This window comes from Mustela lutreola, chromosome 1 (genome assembly GCF_030435805.1).
Source record: "Mustela lutreola isolate mMusLut2 chromosome 1, mMusLut2.pri, whole genome shotgun sequence".
Classification (NCBI taxonomy): domain Eukaryota; kingdom Metazoa; phylum Chordata; class Mammalia; order Carnivora; family Mustelidae; genus Mustela; species Mustela lutreola.
Window position 1 is genome coordinate 195,015,660 of NC_081290.1, and position 21,138 is coordinate 195,036,797.

General features: G+C 38.4%; 1 protein-coding gene across 1 annotated transcript; it reads right to left on the bottom strand.

Moving 5' to 3' along the window:
* Positions 1–10,785: 10,785 nt before the first annotated feature.
* Positions 10,786–11,751, bottom strand: LOC131820603 (olfactory receptor 8B8-like). Its single transcript, XM_059156294.1, has one exon. It carries the CDS (start codon positions 11,716–11,718, stop codon positions 10,786–10,788), a length of 933 nt encoding a protein of 310 aa, XP_059012277.1. The 5' UTR covers positions 11,719–11,751.
* Positions 11,752–21,138: the final 9,387 nt, after the last annotated feature.

Consider the following 21,138-nt stretch of genomic DNA (forward strand, 5'->3'; position numbering starts at 1 on the left):
CCATATATGCAATAGAATATTATGCCTCCATCAGAAAGGGTGAATACCCAACTTTTGTAACAACGTGGACGGGACTGGAAGAGATTATGCTGAGTGAAGTAAGTCAACCAGAGACAGTCAATTATCATATGGTTTCACTTACTTGTGTAGCATAAGGAATAACACAAAGAACACTGGGACAAGGAAAGGAGAAGGGAGTTGGGGGAAATCGGGGGAGGAGAGGAACAATGAGAGACTGTGGACTCTGAGAAAGAAACTGAGGGTTTTGGAGTGGAGGGGGTTGAGGGTTGGATGAGCCTGGTGGTGGGTATTAAGGAGGGCACATATTGCATGGTGCACTGGGTGTGATGCATAAAAAATGAGTCTTGGAACACTGAAAAAATAAAGTTTAAAAAAATCTGGATAGTTTGTGAAAATCTCATTGAAATAGTACACAGCTAATTTGGGAACTATACTGATGATGAATCTAGGAATACCAGGTGTATAGGTGAATATAGTTTGATGATACCTTTCTTAACGTCCTGGATGATGATGATAAAGAGAGAAAGTGCCACAGCTATGGTTCAGTGATGACTTACATGAAGCATGTTTTACATAACCCAGATACATTATTTTATACAATCTTCTAAAATGCTTGGTTTTCCTCAAGCTTAATTGACATATACTTATTAAGAAAAAATTGTATATGTTTATAAAATGTAAAAAAATCACTGTAAGTTATTCTGTCAGAAGGGAAAAATGAAAAAGAACAAAAACTACTGAAGAAATCCTCAAAGACTTATGGGATGCTACCAAGTGAATCAATATATGCATTTCAACAACCCCAGTAGGAGAAGAGAGTTAGAAAGACTCAGAAAACCTATTCAAAGAAATAAAAGCTGAAAAATTACCAAATCATGTCAACTTCTCAATACTGTGACCAATTTATACAAAGATAAACCCCAGAATAATCACATAATGAGTACACACACACACACACACACACGGTAAACTGCTTATCTACTCTCAAGTTTACTTAACTGAGCCAACCTGACTTCCACCTTCAGACTCCAGTCTACACCAATTTACAGGAACAGTGCTGATCTAGGCAGGAGAGATATAAAACCCTCTAGCCCAATGTTCTGGACTCAACACAAATTTACAGACTGCTGAGTCACCTCTCAACTTGAATTATGCGTTTGGTATCTGGGTCTGTTTCAATCATTATGCTTCATACTAACCCTGGGGATTGAAGCAGTATTTTCTCTATGCCTAAATATGTCCATATTTTCTACATTATCAAATTATAATCATCACACCATTGTCAAAATTATGCCTAAAGAAGTTCTTTAAGACTTTATCAAGAATATAGAAGGGCTTAAGAAAGTGAAATTACATAATATGTAGGAGAAACATCTCCTCTTTACCTTAACCTAAACATAATGACATACAGCCTATAATAAACCGATACAATAGGGTTCTCTAGGGACTTGGTTCCTCCTGCAGAACCTGGTGGAAGGTCTTCATTGAGTGTAGTAAAAGCACGGTCTCTGCACCAGACTGGTTTACTTTACTCCACACTACTCTAGTTCCGGTTTCTTCTGTGTGAGCCATTCTATTCTTTACTTGGAAGGCTGTTCCCTTCACCTGAGCCTTTCTTCTGAGTCTTGGCTTATTGATTCCTTAAATATTTAATTTAAATCCAGGTGGAATCCAAGTTTTTCAGCCATAATTTATCATGATAGTTAGCATACATACATACATACATACATACATACACACATACATCAAAGTCTACAAAATATACACTTCAAACATTAGTATAAACTGAACAGCTTACAATGAACTTACAGACCTACAAACAGAGTATTTCGGGCCACAGCGCCCTCTGCGTGCCCCTAGTCCTCCCATTCTCCACCACAATACTGATACAATCATGCCCCAGCTCTTGTTTACAGCTTCATCTCTTAAGTGGGCCCCCATGTTGCTCCACATCCAGCCAGAAGACGGATGAGGAGTACGTGGAAATGATTATTATAATCTACCCTGGTGTGTTTCCACATATTGTGGAGGCCAATATAAAATAAGAATATACTCACACATTCTAAATTAGGCAATAGAGTCTCCGAATAGAAAGTGGGAAAGATACTCTCTCGACAATTTGCTTAGATTAGCATGTTGCTTTCATTTGTGTTCTGAGACTTTTTATTCATGGAAACCATTTTCATGCTTCATAGATATTTAAAAATAATGACACTGTTATGCTGAAAATAAATAAATAAATAAAAAAGAAAAAAGATAGTAAATTGGAAGGGGAGGTGAACGATGAGAGACTATGGACTCTGAAAAACAATCTGAGGGTTTGGAAGGGGAGGAGGGTGGGAGGTTGGGGGAACCAGGTGGTGGGTATTGGAGAGGGCACGGATTGCATGGATCACTGGGTGTGGTGCAAAAACAATGAATACTGTTATGCTGAAAAAAACAATAAATTTTAAAAAATATATAGTACAGATGGCCCTTCTTTTCACTACATCTGTGTTTTTGGGGTAAATACCCAGTAGTGCAATTGAAGGGTCATAGGGAAGCTCTATTTTTAATTTCTTGAGGAATCTCCACACTGTTCTCCAAAGAAGCTGCACCAACTTGCATTCCCACCAACAATGGAAGAGGGTTCCCCTTTCTCCACATCCTCTCCAACACATGTTGTTTCCTGTCTTGCTAATTTTGGCCTTTCTAATTGGGGTAAGGTGATATCTCAATGTGGTTTTAATTTGAATCTCCCTGATGGCTAATGATGATGAACATTTTTTCATGTGTCTGATAGCCATTTGTATGTCTTCATTGGAGAAGTGTCTGTTCATATCTTCTGCCCATTTTTTGATATGATTGTCTGTTTTGTGTGTGTTGAGTTTGAGGAGTACTTTATAGATCCTGGATATCAACCTTTTGTCTCTACTGTCATTTGCAAATATCTTCTCCCATTCCGTGGGTTGCCTCTTTGTTTTTTTGACTGTTTCCTTTGCTGTGCAGAAGCTTTTGATTTTGATGAAGTCCCAAAAGTTTATTTTCACTTTTCTTTCCTTTGCCTTTGGAGACATATCTTAAAAGAAGTTGCTGTGGCTGATATCGAAGAGGTTACTGCCTATGTTCTCTTCTAGGATTCTGATGGATTCCTGTCTCACATTGAGGTCTTTTAAGCATTTCGAGTTTATCTTTGTGTACAGTGTAAGAGAATGCTCGAGTTTCATTCTTCTACATATAGCTTCCCAGTTTTCCCAGCACCATTTATTGAAGAGACTGTCTTTTTTCCAATGTATATTTTTTTCATGTTTTGTCGAAGATTAATTGCCCATACAGGTGAGGGTCCATGTCTGGGCTCTCTACTCTGTTCCACTGGTCTATGTGTCTGTTTTTATACCAGTACCATGCTGTCTTGGTGATCACAGCTTTGTAGTAAAGCTGGAAATCAGGTAACGTGATGCACCCAGTTTTATTTTTCTTTTTCAACATTTCCATAGCAATTCAGGGTCTTCTGATTCCATAAAATTTTTGGATTATTTGCTCCAGCTCTTTGAAGAATACCAGTGGAATTTTGATCGTAATGGCATTAAAATTATATATTGCTCTAGGCATTATAGACATTTTAACAATGTTTATTCTTCCGATCCAAGAGCACTGAATGGTCTTACATCTTTTTGTGTCTTCTTCAGTTTCTTTCATGAGTGTTCTGTAGTTCCTTGAGTACAGACTTGACCTCTTTAGTTAGGTTTATTCCCAGGTATCTTATGGTTCTTGGTGCTATAGTAAATGGAATAGATTCTCTAATTTCCCTTTATGTATTTTCATTGTTAGTGTATAAGAAAGACACTGATTTCTGTACATTGACTTTGTATCCTGCCACGTTGTTGAATAGCTGTATGAGTACTAGTAGTTTGGGGGTGGAGTCCTTTGGGTTTTTCATACGAAGAATCATGTCATCTGCGAAGAGAGAAAGTTTGACTTCTTCATTGCCAAGTTGGATACCTTTTATTTCTCTTTGTTGTCCGATTGCTGTTGCTAGGACTTCGAATACTATGTTAAACAAGAGTGGTGAAAGTGGGCATCCTTGTCTTGTTTCTGATCTCAACGGGAAGGCTGCACGCTTTTTCTCATTGAAGATGATATATGCTGTGGGTCTTTCATAGATAGATTTGATGAAGTTCAGGAATGTTCCCTCTATCCCTATACTTTGAAGCATTTTAATCAGGAACGGATGCTGGATTTTGTCAAATGCTTTTTCTGCATCAATTGAGAGGACCATGTGGTTTTTCTCTCTTCTCTTATAATTTGTTCTTTCACATTGATTGATTTGTGAATGTTGAACCATCCTTGTAGCCCAGGGATGAATCCCACCTGGTCATGCTGGATAATCTTTTTAATGTGCTGTTGGATCCTGTTTGCTAGGATCTTGTTGAGAATCTTAGCATCCATATTCATCAGTGATATTGCTCTGAAATTCTCCTTTTTGGTAGGGTCTTTGCCTGGCTTGGAGACCAGGGTAATGCTGGCTTCATAGAAAGAGTCTGGAAGTTTTCTTTTGCTTCAATTTTTTGAAAGAGCTTCAGGAGAATAGTGTTATTTCTTCTTTAAAAGTTTGGTAGAATTCCCCAGGGAATCCATCAGGTCTGGGGCTCTTGTTTTTTGGGAGGTTTTTGATCACTGCTTCAATCTCGTTACTAGATATCGGTCTATTCAGGTTGTCGATTTCTTCCTGGTTCAATTTTGGGAGTTTATAGTTTACCAGGAATGCATCCATTTCATCTAGGTTGCTTAGCTTATTGGCATATAACTGTTGAGAATGAACTTTTGGAACTTCATCAAAATCAAAAGCTTCTGCACAGCAAAAGAAACAGTCAAAAAAACAAAGAGGCATCCCACGGAATGGGAGAAGACATTTGCAAATGACAGTGCAGACAAAAGATTGATATCCAGGACCTATAATGAACTCCTCAAACTCAACATACACAAAACAGGCAATCATATAAAAAAAAAAAAAAAGCGCAGAAGATATGAACAGAGACTTCTCCAACGAAGACATACAAATGGCTATCAGACACATGAAAAAATGTTCATCATCACTAGCTCTCAGGGAGATTCAAATTAAAACCACATTGAGATATCACCTTACACCAGTTAGAATGGCCAAAATTAACAAGACAGGAAATAAGATATGTTGGAGGGGATGTGGAGAAAGGGGAACCCTCTTACACTGTTGGTGGGAATGCAAGTTAGTGCAGCCTCTTTGGAGAACAGTGTGGAGATTCCTCAAGAAATTAAAAATAGAGCTTCCCTATGACCCTGCAATTGCACTCCTGGGTATTTACCCCAAAGATACAGATATAGTGAAAAGAAGGGCCATCTGTACCCCAATGTTTATAGCAGCAATGGCCATGGTCGCCAAACTGTGGAAAGAACCAAGATGTCCTTCAAAGGACGAAGGGATAAGGAAAATGTAGTCCATATACACTATGGAGTATCATGCCTCCATCAGAAAGGATGAATACCCAACTTTTGTAGCAACATGGACGGGACTGGAAGAGATTATGCTGAGTGAAATCAGTCAAGCAGAGAGAGTCAATTATCATACGGTTTCACTTATTTGTGGAGAATAACAAATAGCATGGAGGACATGGGGACTTAGAGAGGAGAAGGGAGTTGGGGGAAATTGGAAGGAGAGGTGAACCAGGAGAGACTATGGACTCTGAAAAACAACCTGAGGGGTTAGAAGTGGCCGGGGGATGGGAGGTTGGGGTATCATGTGGTGGGTATTATAGAGGAAATGGATTGCATGGAGCACTGGGTGTGGTGAAAGATAATGAATACTGTTATGCTAAAAATAAATAAATTTAATTTTTAAAAAAAGAAAGGAATCTGTCACAATTTGGCTTATCCACCAAATGTTTCTTTCACGTTTTCATTGCTCTCCCAGGTGCTATATGGAGGTTTTGTAATGTAAAATCCATAGAGGAGTCGCACACAGAAGTTAAAACACAGGAGTAATTTAGCTGTTTCCAGGTCCTCCAGCCCTGCTACATTACCTGTTTATATTTTTATTGTATTCATGTAACCACCATATAGTACATCATTAGAATCTGATGCAGTGTGCAATGTTTCATTATTTGCATATAACACCCTGTGCTCATCACAACACGGGCCCTCCTTAATACCCATCACCTGGTTTAAATAGGAAATGCCTTGTGCTTTTATCCTACCCAGAGAAATCCTGTGGTCTACATACTATTTCTAGATCCTTCTAGGAAGGAAGAGTCACAAAAAGAGATGTCTTTTCTCCATCATTTGCTTTCTAAATCCCTTCATCTTGACTTGATACAGCAAAGGCGGTCCTAAGGGGGAAATACATAGCCATCGAAGCCTCTCTCAAAAAAATTGAAAAATCCAGAACACACCAGCTGTCTCTACACCTTAAAGAACTGAAGAATCAACAAATCAAACCAACTCCACACATAAGAAGGGAAATAAATTAGAGCAGAGATCAATGAGGTAGAAACCAGAGATACAGTAGAACGTATCAATGAAACTAGAAGCTGGTTTTTTGAAAGAATCAGTAAGATCGATAAACCATTGGCCACCCTAATCCAAAAGAAAAGAGAGAAAGCCCAATTTCATAAAATTGTGAATGAAAAGGGAGAGATCACAACGAACACCAAGGAAGTAGAAACAATCATCAGAAGTTATTATCAACAGTTATATGCCAATAAGCTAAGCAACCTAGATGAAATGTATGCATTCCTGGAAAACTATAAACTCCCAAAATTGAACTACCTGATTGACCAACATCTAGTAACGAGAAGAAATTGACAACCTGATTGACCAACATATAGTAACGAGATTGAAGCAGTGATCAAAAACCTCCCAAAAAACAAGAGCCCAGGGGCGCCTGGGTGGCTCAGTGGGTTAAAGCCACTGCCTTCACCTCGGGTCATGATCTCAGGGTCCTGGGATCGAGCCCCACATCGGGCTCTCTGCTCCGCAGGGAGCCTGCTTCCTCCTTTCTCTCTCTGCTGGCCTCTCTGCCTACTTGTGATCTCTGTCTGTCAAATAAATGAATAAAATCTAAAAAAAAAAAAAAAAAAAGCCCAGGACCTGACAGATTCCCTGGGGAATTCTACCAAACTTTCAAAGAAGAAATAACACCTATTCTCCTGAAGCTGTTTCAAAAAATTGAAGCAGAAGGAAAACTTCCAGACTCTTTCTATGAAGCCAGCATTACCCTGATCCCCAAACCAGGCAAAGACCCTACCAAAACGGAGAATTTCAGAGCAATATCACTGATGAATATGGATGCTAAGATTCTCAACAAGATCCTAGCAAACAGGATCCAACAGCACATTTAAAAGATTATCCAGCATGACCAGGTGGGATTCATCCCTGGGCTACAAGGATGGTTCAACATTTGCAAATCAATCAATGTGATAGAACGAATTATAAGAGAAGAGAGAAAAACCACATGGTCCTCTCAATTGATGCAGAAAAAGCATTTGACAAAATCCAGCATCCGTTCCTGATTAAAACGCTTCAAAGTATAGGGATAGAGGGAACATTCCTGAACCTCATCAAATCTATCTATGAAAGACCCACAGCAAATATCATCCTCTATGAGAAAAAGCTTGCAGCCTTCCCGTTGAGATCAGGAACAAGACAAGGATGCCCACTCTCACCACTCTTGTTCAACATAGTATTCGAAGTCCTAGCAACAGCAATCAGACAAAAAAGGGACATAAAATGTATCCAACTTGGCAATGAAGAAGTCAAACTCTCTGTCTTCGCAAATGACATGATTCTTTATATGGACAACCCAAAAGACTCCACCCCCAAACTACTAGAACTCATACAACAATTCAGCAACGTGGCAGAATACAAAGTCAATGTACAGAAATCAGTGGCTTTCTTATACACTAATAATGAAAATACAGAAAGGGAAATTAGAGAATCGATTCCATTTACTATAGCACCAAGAACCATAAGATACCTGGGAACTAAGAACACTCATGAAAGAAACTGAAGAAGACACAGAAAGGTGGAAGACCATTCCATGCTCTTGGATTGGAAGAATAAACATTGTTAAAATGTCTATACTGCCTAGAGCAATCTATACTTTTAATGCCATTCCGATCAAAATTCCACCAGTATTCTTCAAAGAGCTGGAGCAAATAATCCAGAAATTTGTATGGAATCAGAAGAGACCCTGAATCGCTATGGAAATGTTGAAAAACAAAAATAAAACTGGAGGCATCATGTGATCTGATTTCAAGCTTTTCTACAAAGTTGTGATCACCAAGACAGCATGGTACTGGCATAAAAACAGACACATAGACCAGTGGAACAGAGTAGAGAGCCCAGATATGGACCCTCAACTCTATGGTCAAATAATCTTCGACAAAACAAGAAAAAATATACAGTGGAAAAAAGACAGTCTCTTCAATAAATGGTGCTGGGTAAACTGGACAGCTATATGTAGAAGAATGAAACTTGACTTGAATTTTGAAATACCAAACACTATTTAAGCTCCTGTCCTCTGTGTTCCTGCTTCCTCATAAATGTGGCTACCAATTTGGCCTTTTGGCCTTTGTCCCCTTATGCAGGATCATTGTGCATTGTAAGTTTTATCACAGCTGTATAGACACGGGGCGGGGTTTGAGGGAACTGCAGTATTCTGGAGAGCAGGAGACAAAGTCAGATGAAAGGTGGTTTTAAACCTCATAGTCCTTTCCTACAGAGAGATTTCTTTTTATTGTCCATGTGGTTTTTGGGTCCTGGCCTAATGTTTGTTGCTGGGTTCCTTTCTCTCCCATGCCCTCGCCTCTTAATTACTAGTACTTGAAAACATTCTAAAATATTTTTTAATTAATTTGCAAAAAGCTCACTGTTTCAGTCAATCATCCCTCTACTAGCCTAATAGGACTTCTCTTAGACAAGAAAAAGAACTATCACATTATTTTCCTAAAGCAACCATTACCCTGCGGGATATTTATGTGTAAGCCAACAAAGCACAGTCAACTTTCAAAATAAAAAATGTTCTCATTTTTAGGATTATTGAAATAAACTAAAAATAAAAATAATAAAATGAAGTAGACAAAAAGTGTATTTGAAAGAGCAGTAGACTTAGAATCAGGAGGCTACACTTTATCTAGATGTTCTCTTAATAAGCTATATGACAAAATCCATTAACTTTTCTCAGCTTCGCTATCACATCTGTGCAATAAATACATATTGAGGATCACTCATGTGTCCTATGGTAAATATGAAATCTCTGCCAAAAGGTGCTTAACATGTAGCATTTAGTTGGAAAGTAGATTATATTTTATGGATTTTTTGGAACCTGCTGATTTTGTGAAATAATGACATTTCAAGGAAACACACTGAAGGCCAGGGAGGTATATAGACAGGAGTACAGATATCTGATTCTGATTCCAATAGCACAGTATAAGAACCCCCCACCATGGGTACAAGATCACCATACTGTTACCTTACATGATCATTTACAGAACTATTTATCCTTTCCAGTAGAAAAAAAAATCCATAACAATAAAAAAGAGATAAATTTATTCATTGATGTTATTTGTAAATGGTTAAAGAGGTAAAAAAAAAAAAAGACATTGTGAAAATGATGAGGAAGAAAGATCTTCTATCAAGAAATTGGAAACAAACTGGGCTCTGTGCTCCTCCCTGTTGGACACACAGCCACATCTTCTGGTGCAGTGACAGCACCATCCTAAAGACAAGATGGTAAAGGTTGGAGCAAGTATATTTGGTGGTATTGGGCACCTGGTCACCAAGGCTGCTTTTAACTGTGAGAAAGTGAATGCTATTTCTGTCAAGGACATCTTCATTGACCTCAACTACATGACCTACATGTTCCAGTATGATTCCATCCATGGCAAACTCAAAGGCACAGTAAAGGAGAGAATATGTAACTTGTCATCAATGCAAAGCCCACCTTAGTCTTCCAGAACCAAGATCCCACCTACATCAAATGGGGTGATGCTGCTGTTTAGTGTGCTGTGGAGTCCAATGCAGAAGTCTGTGCCTTACATGAAGCTGGGACCAAGAATATCAGCATCTTCATCCTTGAGCTGAATAGGAAGCTCACTGGCATCGCCTTGCATGTCCCCGCCCCCAACGTGTAAAGTCGTGGATCTGAGCTGCCACCTGGAGAAAGCTGTCAACTACTATGACATCAAAAAGCCAGTGAAGTAGTCATCAGAGGACCCCCTCAAGAGCTTCCTGGGCTTCACTGAGGATCAGATAGTCACTTGCAACTTTAAAAATTACACCCAATCTTCCATCTTTCACAGTGGAGCTGGGGTTGTCCTCAATGACCACTTAGTCAAGTTCATATTCTAGTACGGTAATGACTTTGGCTACAGCAACATGTTGGTGAACTTTATGGGCTATATGGCTCTCAAGGAATTAAGAGTCTACTGGACCAAAAGACTTAGTCAGAACAAGAATTAAGAGGCTCTCTTAATGGTGGGGAGTACATGCCCTAACACACTGAGAATTTCCACACCTCTACACAGTTTCCATCCCAGAATTCCTGAAGCAGAGGAGGGAATTGGGGAGCCCTACTTGTTACTCTACCTACCAAAAAATATTAGAAATAAACTGACAGGAAAATCAAATTTCCATCATGGTGATAACAAAGATACAGGATATGAACACTCCCACCTAAACTATTCTGACAAAAGAAATCGAACATACCAGTCCTGTAACTCCTATAACTATACCCACATACAGTGATTATGATCAAAACATTCTCCTACTCTGGGTTTTTCTCAGAGCAAGTTTAATGTCTTTGTTTCTCAAGCTATAAATGAAGGGGTTCATCAAGGGAACCACATTGGTATAAAAGACAGAAGATATTTTTCCCTCACCCATTGACCCAACAGAAGATGGTTTAAGATACACAAATGCACCAGATCCAAAATAGAGAGAAACAACAACTATGTGGGAGTTGCACGTGCTGAAGGCTTTGGACCTGCCTTCAGTGGAGCTGATGCACAAGATGCTGGACAGGATGAAACCATAAGAGACAAAGATGGTGACACTGGGCACAATGATATCTATGCCCACCACAATGAAAACTACCAGCTCATTCACATAGGTGCTGGTGCAGGAGAGCTGGAGTAGAGGAAGGATGTCACAATAATAATGGTTGACGGTGTTTGCACCACAGAAGGTCAGTCTCAGCATGCATCCTATGTGAGCCATGGCACCTGAAAATGCCATCAAATATGAAGCAAGCATAAGGCTGGAACACACTTTGGGGGACATGGCAACATTATATAACAGTGGGTTACAGATGGCCACATAGCGATCATAGGCCATTGATGTCAGCACATAACATTCAGAAATAGCAAAGAAACAGAAAAAGTAAAGCTGGGTCATGCATCCCCTGTAGGAGATAATATTCCTCTTTGATGTGAAGTTAATCAGCATTTTGGGTGTAAACACAGAAGAATAACAGAGGTCTACGAAGGACAAATTGAAGAGGAAAAAGTACATCGGGGTGTGGAGGTGTGAATTCAGCCTAATTAGAGTTATCAAGCCCAAATTTCCCAACACAGTGACCACATACATGAGTAGAAAGAAACCAAACAGGGGAAGCCGGAGATATGGTAGGTCTGTTAAGCCTACCAGGATGAATTCAGTCACAAAAGAGGAGTTTGTAGGAGTCATTCTTCTCCAAGGGGATCTGTGAGTATAGAGAAACAGGATTACATTAGAGAAAAAGCCAGCTCTTCCCACAGTATTTTGACCTACAAAAGGGAATATATACTGGGAATATCTGAGGACTGAGACTAACCAAATCTGGACCCAGGAATTCTGCCTTTACCTCTATCATGATACTGGGAAACACTAACTCTCCCCTTTTTTAGAGGTTTATAAGCTAAACAGAACTAATACTACACAATTTAGCCTAGAAAGGGAAGTCTAGTCCTACCATAGACAAACATGACCACTGGAAAAACAAAAGGAGAAGGGAGACACAGAATAAAAGCCACAAATCCAGAAGAGTGAGAGTTCCATCCACGGAGAGGGAACTTACTGACAAAGATATTGTACCCCTGCATCCCTCAACTCTCTGAACATTCCCTGATTTCCCCTTGATCAAATTCCTCCTCACTTGAATCTCAGAACTGCAAAAAAACAAAAAGAAAGTTACATAATATTGATCTCTGGATTTCTATCTCATAACAAGAGGGACATTCATAAATGAAATTCAAGACTCGCCCTCCTTAGATCACAATATCTCAGTACTCCCTTATCATTGTCTTTACCCCTGAAGTCCTGGAGGGGCAATTTCAGGTTCTAAGGTTTTGGTCCCTTTGTTCTAAAAGGATGTTACATACGCTTAATTCAGGTATGCCCCCAGAAACCTTTCCAAACTGCAGGTCATAATTTCTGATTATGACTTTGAGTTCTCTCAAGAAGCAGTGGAAAATAGTCTTTATATCATTTGCCACTTGATAAAATACAGATGACTGAATGTGAGTTTAATGATACAATGCACCTGCTTATAAGTAGAGTAGAAGCTTGCTCAGTCTCTTCCCCTTGGGATTAGATTCATTGTGGAAAAGGAAATAAGAGGATTGTATTCACACCCCAGACCATCCATCTGTCTTTAGTTCCTTAGGGACTCCAAATTTACTCAAGGCTTTTCATCACTCTAGGGATTGTCCATCTCCCAAGGCAAAGCCAAAAATGAACTCCCTTCTCCCTGTCATCTTCATCTCTGAAGGGAATTCTACTATATTGTTTATTTCCCTCTTTCTTCAAATATACTAAATGGAAAATTTTCTGCAAGGGTTCTGCCTCCAGGATTCTTTATTACTTTATCTGAAAGAACCTCCTTCTTCAAAAGGAAGCATCTCACATCAATTGTCTCTTTCCTGAGATATCTCTAAAATAATGTGCCATGTCATATATTCCTTCTGAAGTTTTTACTCCTAAGCATCTGTTGGAAATGTGTACCTGACAATTCTCCTGTGTTTTATGTAATATTTCCATAAGAGGTCATCTATTTCTTCTCATCACACACACACACAAAATAATAGGAGCTACAGAGTTAGGGAGTGTGCGTACGACTCCTACCTTCACTATTACTTATAAAACCCCAGGCAAATTGCCTAATTTCTTTTTTCCTCTGATTTATCATTGTAAAATAGGAATGGTAAAAACAGTACCACTTTCATTTGATTGCTATGATGATGGTAAGTAAAATGGTTAGAACTGTGCCTGTCCCATGATAAACAGTCAACTAATGTTAGCTATCTTTATACAGGTTCTCATAAATTCCAAGAGATTCTCTACCACCCCATTCACTGGACATTTTCCCCTTTAATTGTTGTGTGCTCCAATAAATTGTAAGTTCTTTAAAAATAAGCATCCTTTTTATCCAATTTATTTCTTAAGTGTACATAATGTATATACTAGGAAGTCCATAAATACTTTTTAAAATGATGTGGTTCTCTGGTTGCAAACCTTCAGAATATTTCCACATATCCCACATGCTAAGCAACAGAGTCTACAACCACAATGACCTCCACCCCTTTCCTCAACCACCACACAAATTGAGGCAGTTTTAATGTTTTAACTTTACTACTGAACTGTAATGGCTCCTATTTATTTTCTAGTGTTTCCACAAATGCCCTCGTTTTTTACCATCTAAACTGCTGCTAGGATGAGCTCTGAAAGCTCAGATCTGTCGTTCCCTAGTTCAAGAAGTTTCAGTCAATCTCCATTATCTGGGGCAACTGAAATTTTGTCATGAAAGTAAATCTTGGAACTGTGATTCAGTCTCAGTATAACTAAAAAAGAAATTGAGTTGAAGTTCTTTTTTTCTTTTTCATCTTTACAGGGTATAATTTTAAAATAATAGTATATAGTATATATTAAAAATTAAAATTATACCCTGTAAAGATGAAAAAGAAATATATATATACTATTATTTTAAAATTATACCCTGTAAAGATGGAAAAGAAAAAAAGAACTTCAACTCAATTATATATATGATATATATAATTTGACAGAGAGAGAGCGTGAGAAAGAAAGCACAGCAGGGGAGCAGTAGAAGGAGAGAGAGAAGCAGACTCCCCACTGAGCACAGAGCCAGACACAGGGCTTGATCTCAGGAGCCTGAGATCATGACTTGAGCTGAAGGCAGCTACTTAACTAACTGAGCCATCCAGGCACCACATAATTTTATGTATTTAAGATACATGACTTGATTTTTATATTTGTAAACATTTTCAAATGATCATCACAATCAAGTTAAAGTATCTATCACCTTACTTAGTTACCTTTTTCTTTTTTTCTTATTGTGTTGTTAGTCACCATACAGTATATCATCAGTTTTAGGTTTTTTTAAGGATTATTTATTTATTTATTTATTTATTTATTTATTTGACAGAAAGAGATACAGAGAGGGAGGAAACACAAGCAGGAAGAGTGGGAGAGGGAGAAGCAGGCCTCCTGCAGAGCAGGAAGCCCGATGTGGGCCTCAGTCCCAGGACTCTGGGATCATGACCTGAGCCAAAGGCAGACACTTTACAACTGAGCCACTCAGGTGCCCACATCATTAGTTTTTGATGTAGGGTTCCATGATTCATTGTTTGCATGTAACACCCAGTGCTCCATGCAATCCTGGTCCTCCTTAATACCCTTCATCAAGCTCACCCTTTATTTTATAGTGTGAACATTTCAGATCTGCTCTCTTAGCAAATTTAAAGTATGCAATATTGTTAACTGTAGTGACATTGGTGTACATTAGATCTCCAGAACTTATTCTTCTTACACAAAGGAAACTTGTACAGTTTGACCAACACTGTGCAAGGATTTCTTTTTCTCTGCAAACTCACCAATGCCTGTTATCTATTACCTTTTTGATAATAGCCATTCTATCAGACATGCGGTGGTATCTCCCTGTGGTTTGCACCTGCATTTCCCTGGTGATTCGTGATATTGAGCATCTTTTCACATACTTGTTGGCCACATAGGGGCTTTCTTTGGAGAAATGTGTATTCTGGTCCTTTGCCCACTTTTTCATAGAGTCATTTCTTTTGTGTTATTATTATTACTGAGTTTTAGATGTTCCTTGTTTATTTTGGGTATAACTTTTTAACAGATATATGGTTTACAAGTATTTTCTCCCATTCCATAGGTTGTCCTTTCATTTTGCTGATTTTTTCTTTTGCTCTGAAGAAGATTTTTATTTGACATAATCCCACTTATCTGTATCTTTGCTTCTGTTGCCTTTGTTATGGTATCATATAAAAAAAAAAAAAACTTCCATTTTATGCAAGAATTAATTGTGGTTTTCTCATGTTTTCCATTGGTTTCTCTGTTTATCTTTGTGCAATACCATACTCCTTTGATTAATGCAGCTTTTATAAGTTTTGCAACCAGGAAATATGAGTCTTCCTGTTTTTCTCCTTTTTAAGATTGTTTTGGCTGTTCAGGGTCCTTGTCTTTCCATATGAATTTTAGAATGGGTTTTTCTATTTCTGCAAAAAAAGAAGTCATTGGAATTTTTTTTATTAACTTAATTTATTTATTTTCAGAAAAACAGTATTCATTATTTTTTCACCACACCCAGTGCTCCATGCAATCTGTGCCCTCTATAATACCCACCACCTGGTACCCCAACCTCCCACCCCCCGCCACTTCAAACCCTCAGATTGTTTTTCAGAGTCCATAGTCTCTCATGATTCACCTCCCCTTCCAATTTACCCCAACTCCCTTCTCCTCTATAACACCCCTTGTCCTCCATGATATTTGTTATGCTCCACAGATAAGTGAAACCATATGATAGTTGACTCTCTCTGCTTGACTTATTTCACTCATCATAATCTGGAAAAGATTATGCTGAGTCATTGGAATTTTGATTTGGATTATATTGAGTCTGTAGATCACTCTGGGTAGTATCAACATCTTAACAGTAGTTAAGTCTTCCAATCCATGATCATAGAGTATGCTATGTCTTCTGTATGTCTTCTGTATTTTCTTTCAGCAATGTTTTTTCACTTTCATTTTACAAGTCTTTTATCTCCTTGGTTAAGTATTTAATTCTATATGATGCTGCTATAAATGGAACTGTTTTTTTCTTAATTTCCCTTAAGGATTGTTCATTTTTAGTGTTCATTTAAAGGCATCTAATCTTTGTGTGTTGACTTTGTATCCTGCTACTTTCCTAAGTTCCTTTGTGGTCTTAATTTTTGTTGACTCTTTAGAATATTCTACATATAAGATCTTAACCCTTGAGAAGAGAGGTGTTTTTTTCTTCTTCCTTTCCAAGTTGGAAATTTATTTATTTCTAATTCTTGCCTAATGTCCTGACTAGAAATTCTAGTGCTGTGTTGAATAGAGACTGTGAGAGTGAGTGTCCTTCCCCTAACCCTGAACTTTGAGAAAGAGCTCCCAGATTTCAAGCACAGCTTTTATTCTTTTGAGGTAGTTTCCTTCTAGTCTTATCCTGTTGAAATTTTTATCATGAAAGGATGTCGATATGGTCCAACTCTTTTTCTTAATCAATTGGCATGATTGTGTGTGTGTGTGTGTGTGTGTTTCATTTTATTTATGTGGTATGTTACTTCGATCAGTTTCATATGTTGAGCTACCCTTGCATTCCAGGAATAATCTCACTTTTTATAATCCATTTAACATGCTGCGTATTTCATATGCTAGCATTTTGTTGAGGATATTTGCATTAATATTCATTAAGGGTATTGGTCTATAGATGTCAATTCTTGTAGTGTCTCTGTCTCCCTTTGGTACTGGGGTAATGATGGCCTCAAAGCCTGAGTTAGGAACTGTGCCATACTTTTACATTTATGAAAAAGCTTGAGAAAAACTGATGTTAATTACTCCTTAAATGTTTGGTAGGATTGACCAATGAAATCATGAGGTCAAAAACTTTCTTCACTGGGAGATTTTTAGTTATTGAGTCAATGTCCTTACTAGTCATAAGTCTATTCAGGTTTTCTATTTCTTCATGATTTAGTCACGGTAGGCTTTGAATTTCCAGGAATTTATGCATTTCTCTATGTTATCCAATTTGTTGACATATAACTGTTCATAGTACTCCCTTATAATCTTTCTTATTTCAACAGAAATGGTTATAATATCCACACCTTCATTTCTGAGTTTTGACATTTTTTTAAAAGATTTTATTTATTTATTTGACAGAGATCAAAAGTAGGCAGAGAGGCAGGCAGAGAGAGTGGGGAGAAAGCAGGCTTCCTGTTGAGCAGAGAGCCTAATGCAGGGCTCGATCCCAGAACCCTGGGATCATGACCTGAGCCAAAGGCAGAGGCTTTAACCCACTGAGCCACCCAGGTGCTCCAAAATAATAATATCTTTTATTGAAGAGACTGTCTTTTTTCCACTGTATATTTTTTCTTGTTTTGTCGAAGATTATGTGACCATAGAGTTGAGGGTCCATATCTGGGCTCTCTACTCTGTTCCACTGGTCTATGTGTCTGTTTTTATGCCAGTACCATGCTGTCTTGGTGATCACAGCTTTGTAGTAAAGCTTGAAATCAGGTAAATCAGTTTTATTTTTGTTTTTCAACATTTCCTTAGCAATTTGGAGTCTCTTCTGATTCCATACAAATTTTAGGATTATTTGCTCCAGCTCTTTGAAGAATACCAGTGGAATTTTGATCGGAATAGCATTAAAAGTATAGATTGCTCTAGGCAGTATAGACATTTTAACAATGTTTATTCTTCCGATCCAAGAGCATGGAATGATCTTCCATCTTTTTGTGTCTTCTTCAGTTTCTTTCATGAGTGTTCTGTAGTTCCTTGAGTACAGACTTGACCTCTTTAGTTAGGTTTATTCCCAGGTATCTTATGGTTCTTGGTGCTATAGTAAATGGAATCGATTCTCTAATTTCCCTTTATGTATTTTCATTGTTAGTGTATAAGAAAGACACTGATTTCTGTACATTGACTTTGTATCCTGCCACGTTGCTGAATTGCTGTATGAGTTCTAGTAGTTTGGGGATGGAGTCTTTTGGGTTCTGCATATAAAGAATCATGTCATCTGCAAAGAGAGAGTTTGGCTTCTTCATTACCAATTTGGATACCTTTTATTTCCCTTTGTTGTCTGATTGCTGTTGCTAGGACTTCTAATACTATGTTGAACAAGAGTGGTGAGAGTGGGCATCCTTTTTTTTTTTTTTTAATTTTTTAATTTTTTTTTTAAATTTTTTATAAACATATATTTTTATCCCCAGGGGTACAGGTCTGTGAATCACCAGGTTTACACACTTCACAGCACTCACCAAAGCACCTACCCTCCCCAATGTCCATAATCCCACCCCCTTCTCCCAAACCCCCTCCCCCCGGCAACCCTCAGTTTGTTTTGTGAGATTAAGAGTCACTTATGGTTTGTCTCCCTCCCAATCCCATCTTGTTTCATTTATTCTTCTTCTACCCACTTAAGCCTCCATGTTGTATCACCACTTCCTCATATCAGGGAGATCATAGGATAGTTGTCTTTCTCTGCTTGACTTATTTCGCTAAGCATGATACGCTCTAGTTCCATCCATGTTGTTGCAAATGGCAAGATTTCATTTCTTTTGATGGCTGCATAGTATTCCATTGTGTATATATACCACATCTTCTTGATCCATTCATCTGTTGATGGACATCTAGGTTCTTTCCATAGTTTGGCTATTGTGGACATTGCTGCTATAAACATTCGGGTGCACGTGCCCCTTTGGATCACTACATTTGTATCTTTAGGGTAAATACCCAATAGTGCAATTGCTGGGTCATAGGGCAGTTCTATTTTCAACATTTTGAGGAACCTCCATGCTGTTTTCCAGAGTGGCTGCACCAGCTTGCATTCCCACCAACAGTGTAGGAGGGTTCCCCTTTCTCCGCATCCTCGCCAGCATCTGTCATTTCCTGACTTGTTGATTTTAGCCATTCTGACTGGTGTGAGGTGATATCTCATTGTGGTTTTGATTTGTATTTCCCTGATGCCGAGTGATATGGAGCACTTTTTCATGTGTCTGTTCGCCATCTGGATGTCTTCTTTGCAGAAATGTCTGTTCATGTCCTCTGCCCATTTCTTGATTGGATTATTTGTTCTTTGGGTGTTGAGTTTGCTAAGTTCTTTATAGATTCTGGACACTAGTCCTTTATCTGATATGTCGTTTGCAAATATCTTCTCCCATTCTGTCAGTTGTCTTTTGATTTTGTTAACTGTTTCCTTTGCTGTGCAAAAGCTTTTGATCTTGATGAAATCCCAGTAGTTCATTTTTTCCCTTGCTTCCCTTGCCTTTTGCGTTGTTCCTAGGAAGATGTTGCTGCGGCAGAGGTCGAAGAGGTTGCTGCCCGTGTTCTCCTCAAGGATTTTGATGGATTCCTTTCGTACATTGAGGTCCTTCATCCATTTTGAATCTATTTTTGTGTGTGGTGTAAGGAAATGGTCCAATTTCATTTTTCTGCATGTGGCTGTCCAATTTTCCCAGCACCATTTATTGAAAAGGCTGTCTTTTTTCCATTGGACATTCTTTCCTGCTTTGTCGAAGATTAGTTGACCATAGATTTGAGGGTCTATTTCTGGGCTCTCTATTCTGTTCCATTGATCTATGTGTCTGTTTTTGTGCCAGTACCATGCTGTCTTGATGATGACAGCTTTGTAATAGAGCTTGAAGTCCGGAATTGTGATGCCACCAACGTTGGCTTTCTTTTTCAATATCCCTTTGGCTATTCGAGGTCTTTTCTGGTTCCATATAAATTTTAGCATTATTTGTTCCATTTCTTTGAAAAAGATGGATGGTACTTTGATAGGAATTGCATTAAATGTGTAGATTGCTTTAGGTAGCATAGACATTTTCACAATATTTATTCTTCCAATCCAGGAGCATGGAACATTTTTCCATTTCTTTGTGTCTTCCTCAATTTCTTTCATGAGTACTTTATAGTTTTCTGAGTATAAATTCTGTGTATCTTTGGTTAGGTTTATTCCTAGGTATCTTATGGTTTTGGATGCAATTGTAAATGGGATTGACTCCTTAATATCCACTCCAAAACTGCTAGAACTTATACAGGAATTCAGTAAAGTGTCAGGATATAAAATCAATGCACAGAAATCAGTTGCATTTCTCTACACCAACAGCAAGACAGAAGAAAGAGATATTAAGGAGAGTGGGCATCCTTGTCGTGTTCCTGATCTCAACGGGAAGGCTGCAAGCTTTTCCATTGAGGATGATATTTGCTGTGGGTCTTTCATAGATAGATTTGATGAAGTTCAGGAATGGTGCTGGGAAAACTGGGCAGCTACATGTAGAAGAATGAAACTCGACCATTCTCTTACACTGTACACAAAGATAAACTCAAAATGGATAAAAGACCTCAGTGTGAGACAGGAATCCATCAGAATCCTAGAGGAGAACATAGGCAGTAACCTCTTCGATATCAGCCACAGCAACTTCTTTCAAGATATGTCTCCAAAGGCAAAGCGAAGATGAACTTTTGGGACTTCATCAAAATCAAAAGTTTCTGCGCAGCAAAGGAAATAGTCAAGAAAACAAAGAGGCAACCCATGGAATGGGAGAAGACATTTGCAAATGACAGTACAGATAAAAGGTTAATATCCAGGATCTATAATGAACTCCTCAAAGTCAACACACACAAAACAGACAATCATATCAAAAAATGGGCAGAAGATATGGACAGACACTTCTCCAATAAAGACATACAAATGGCTATCAGACACATGAAAAATGTTCATCATCACTAGCCATCAGGGAGATTCAAATTAAAACTACATTGAGATATCATCTTACACCAGTTAGAATGGCCAATATTAGCAAGACTGGAAACAACATGTGTTGCAGAGGATGTGGAGAAAGGGGAACCCTCTTACACTGTTGGTGGTAATGCAAGTTGGTGCAGCCTCTTTGGAGAACAGTGTGAAGATTCCTCAAGAAATTAAAAATAGAGCTTCCCTATGACCCTGCAATTGCACTCCTGGGTATTTACCCCAAAGATACAGATGTAGTGAAAAGAAGGGCCATCTGTACCCCAATGTTTATAACAGCAATGGCCACGGTCGCCACACTGTGGAAAGAACCAAGATGC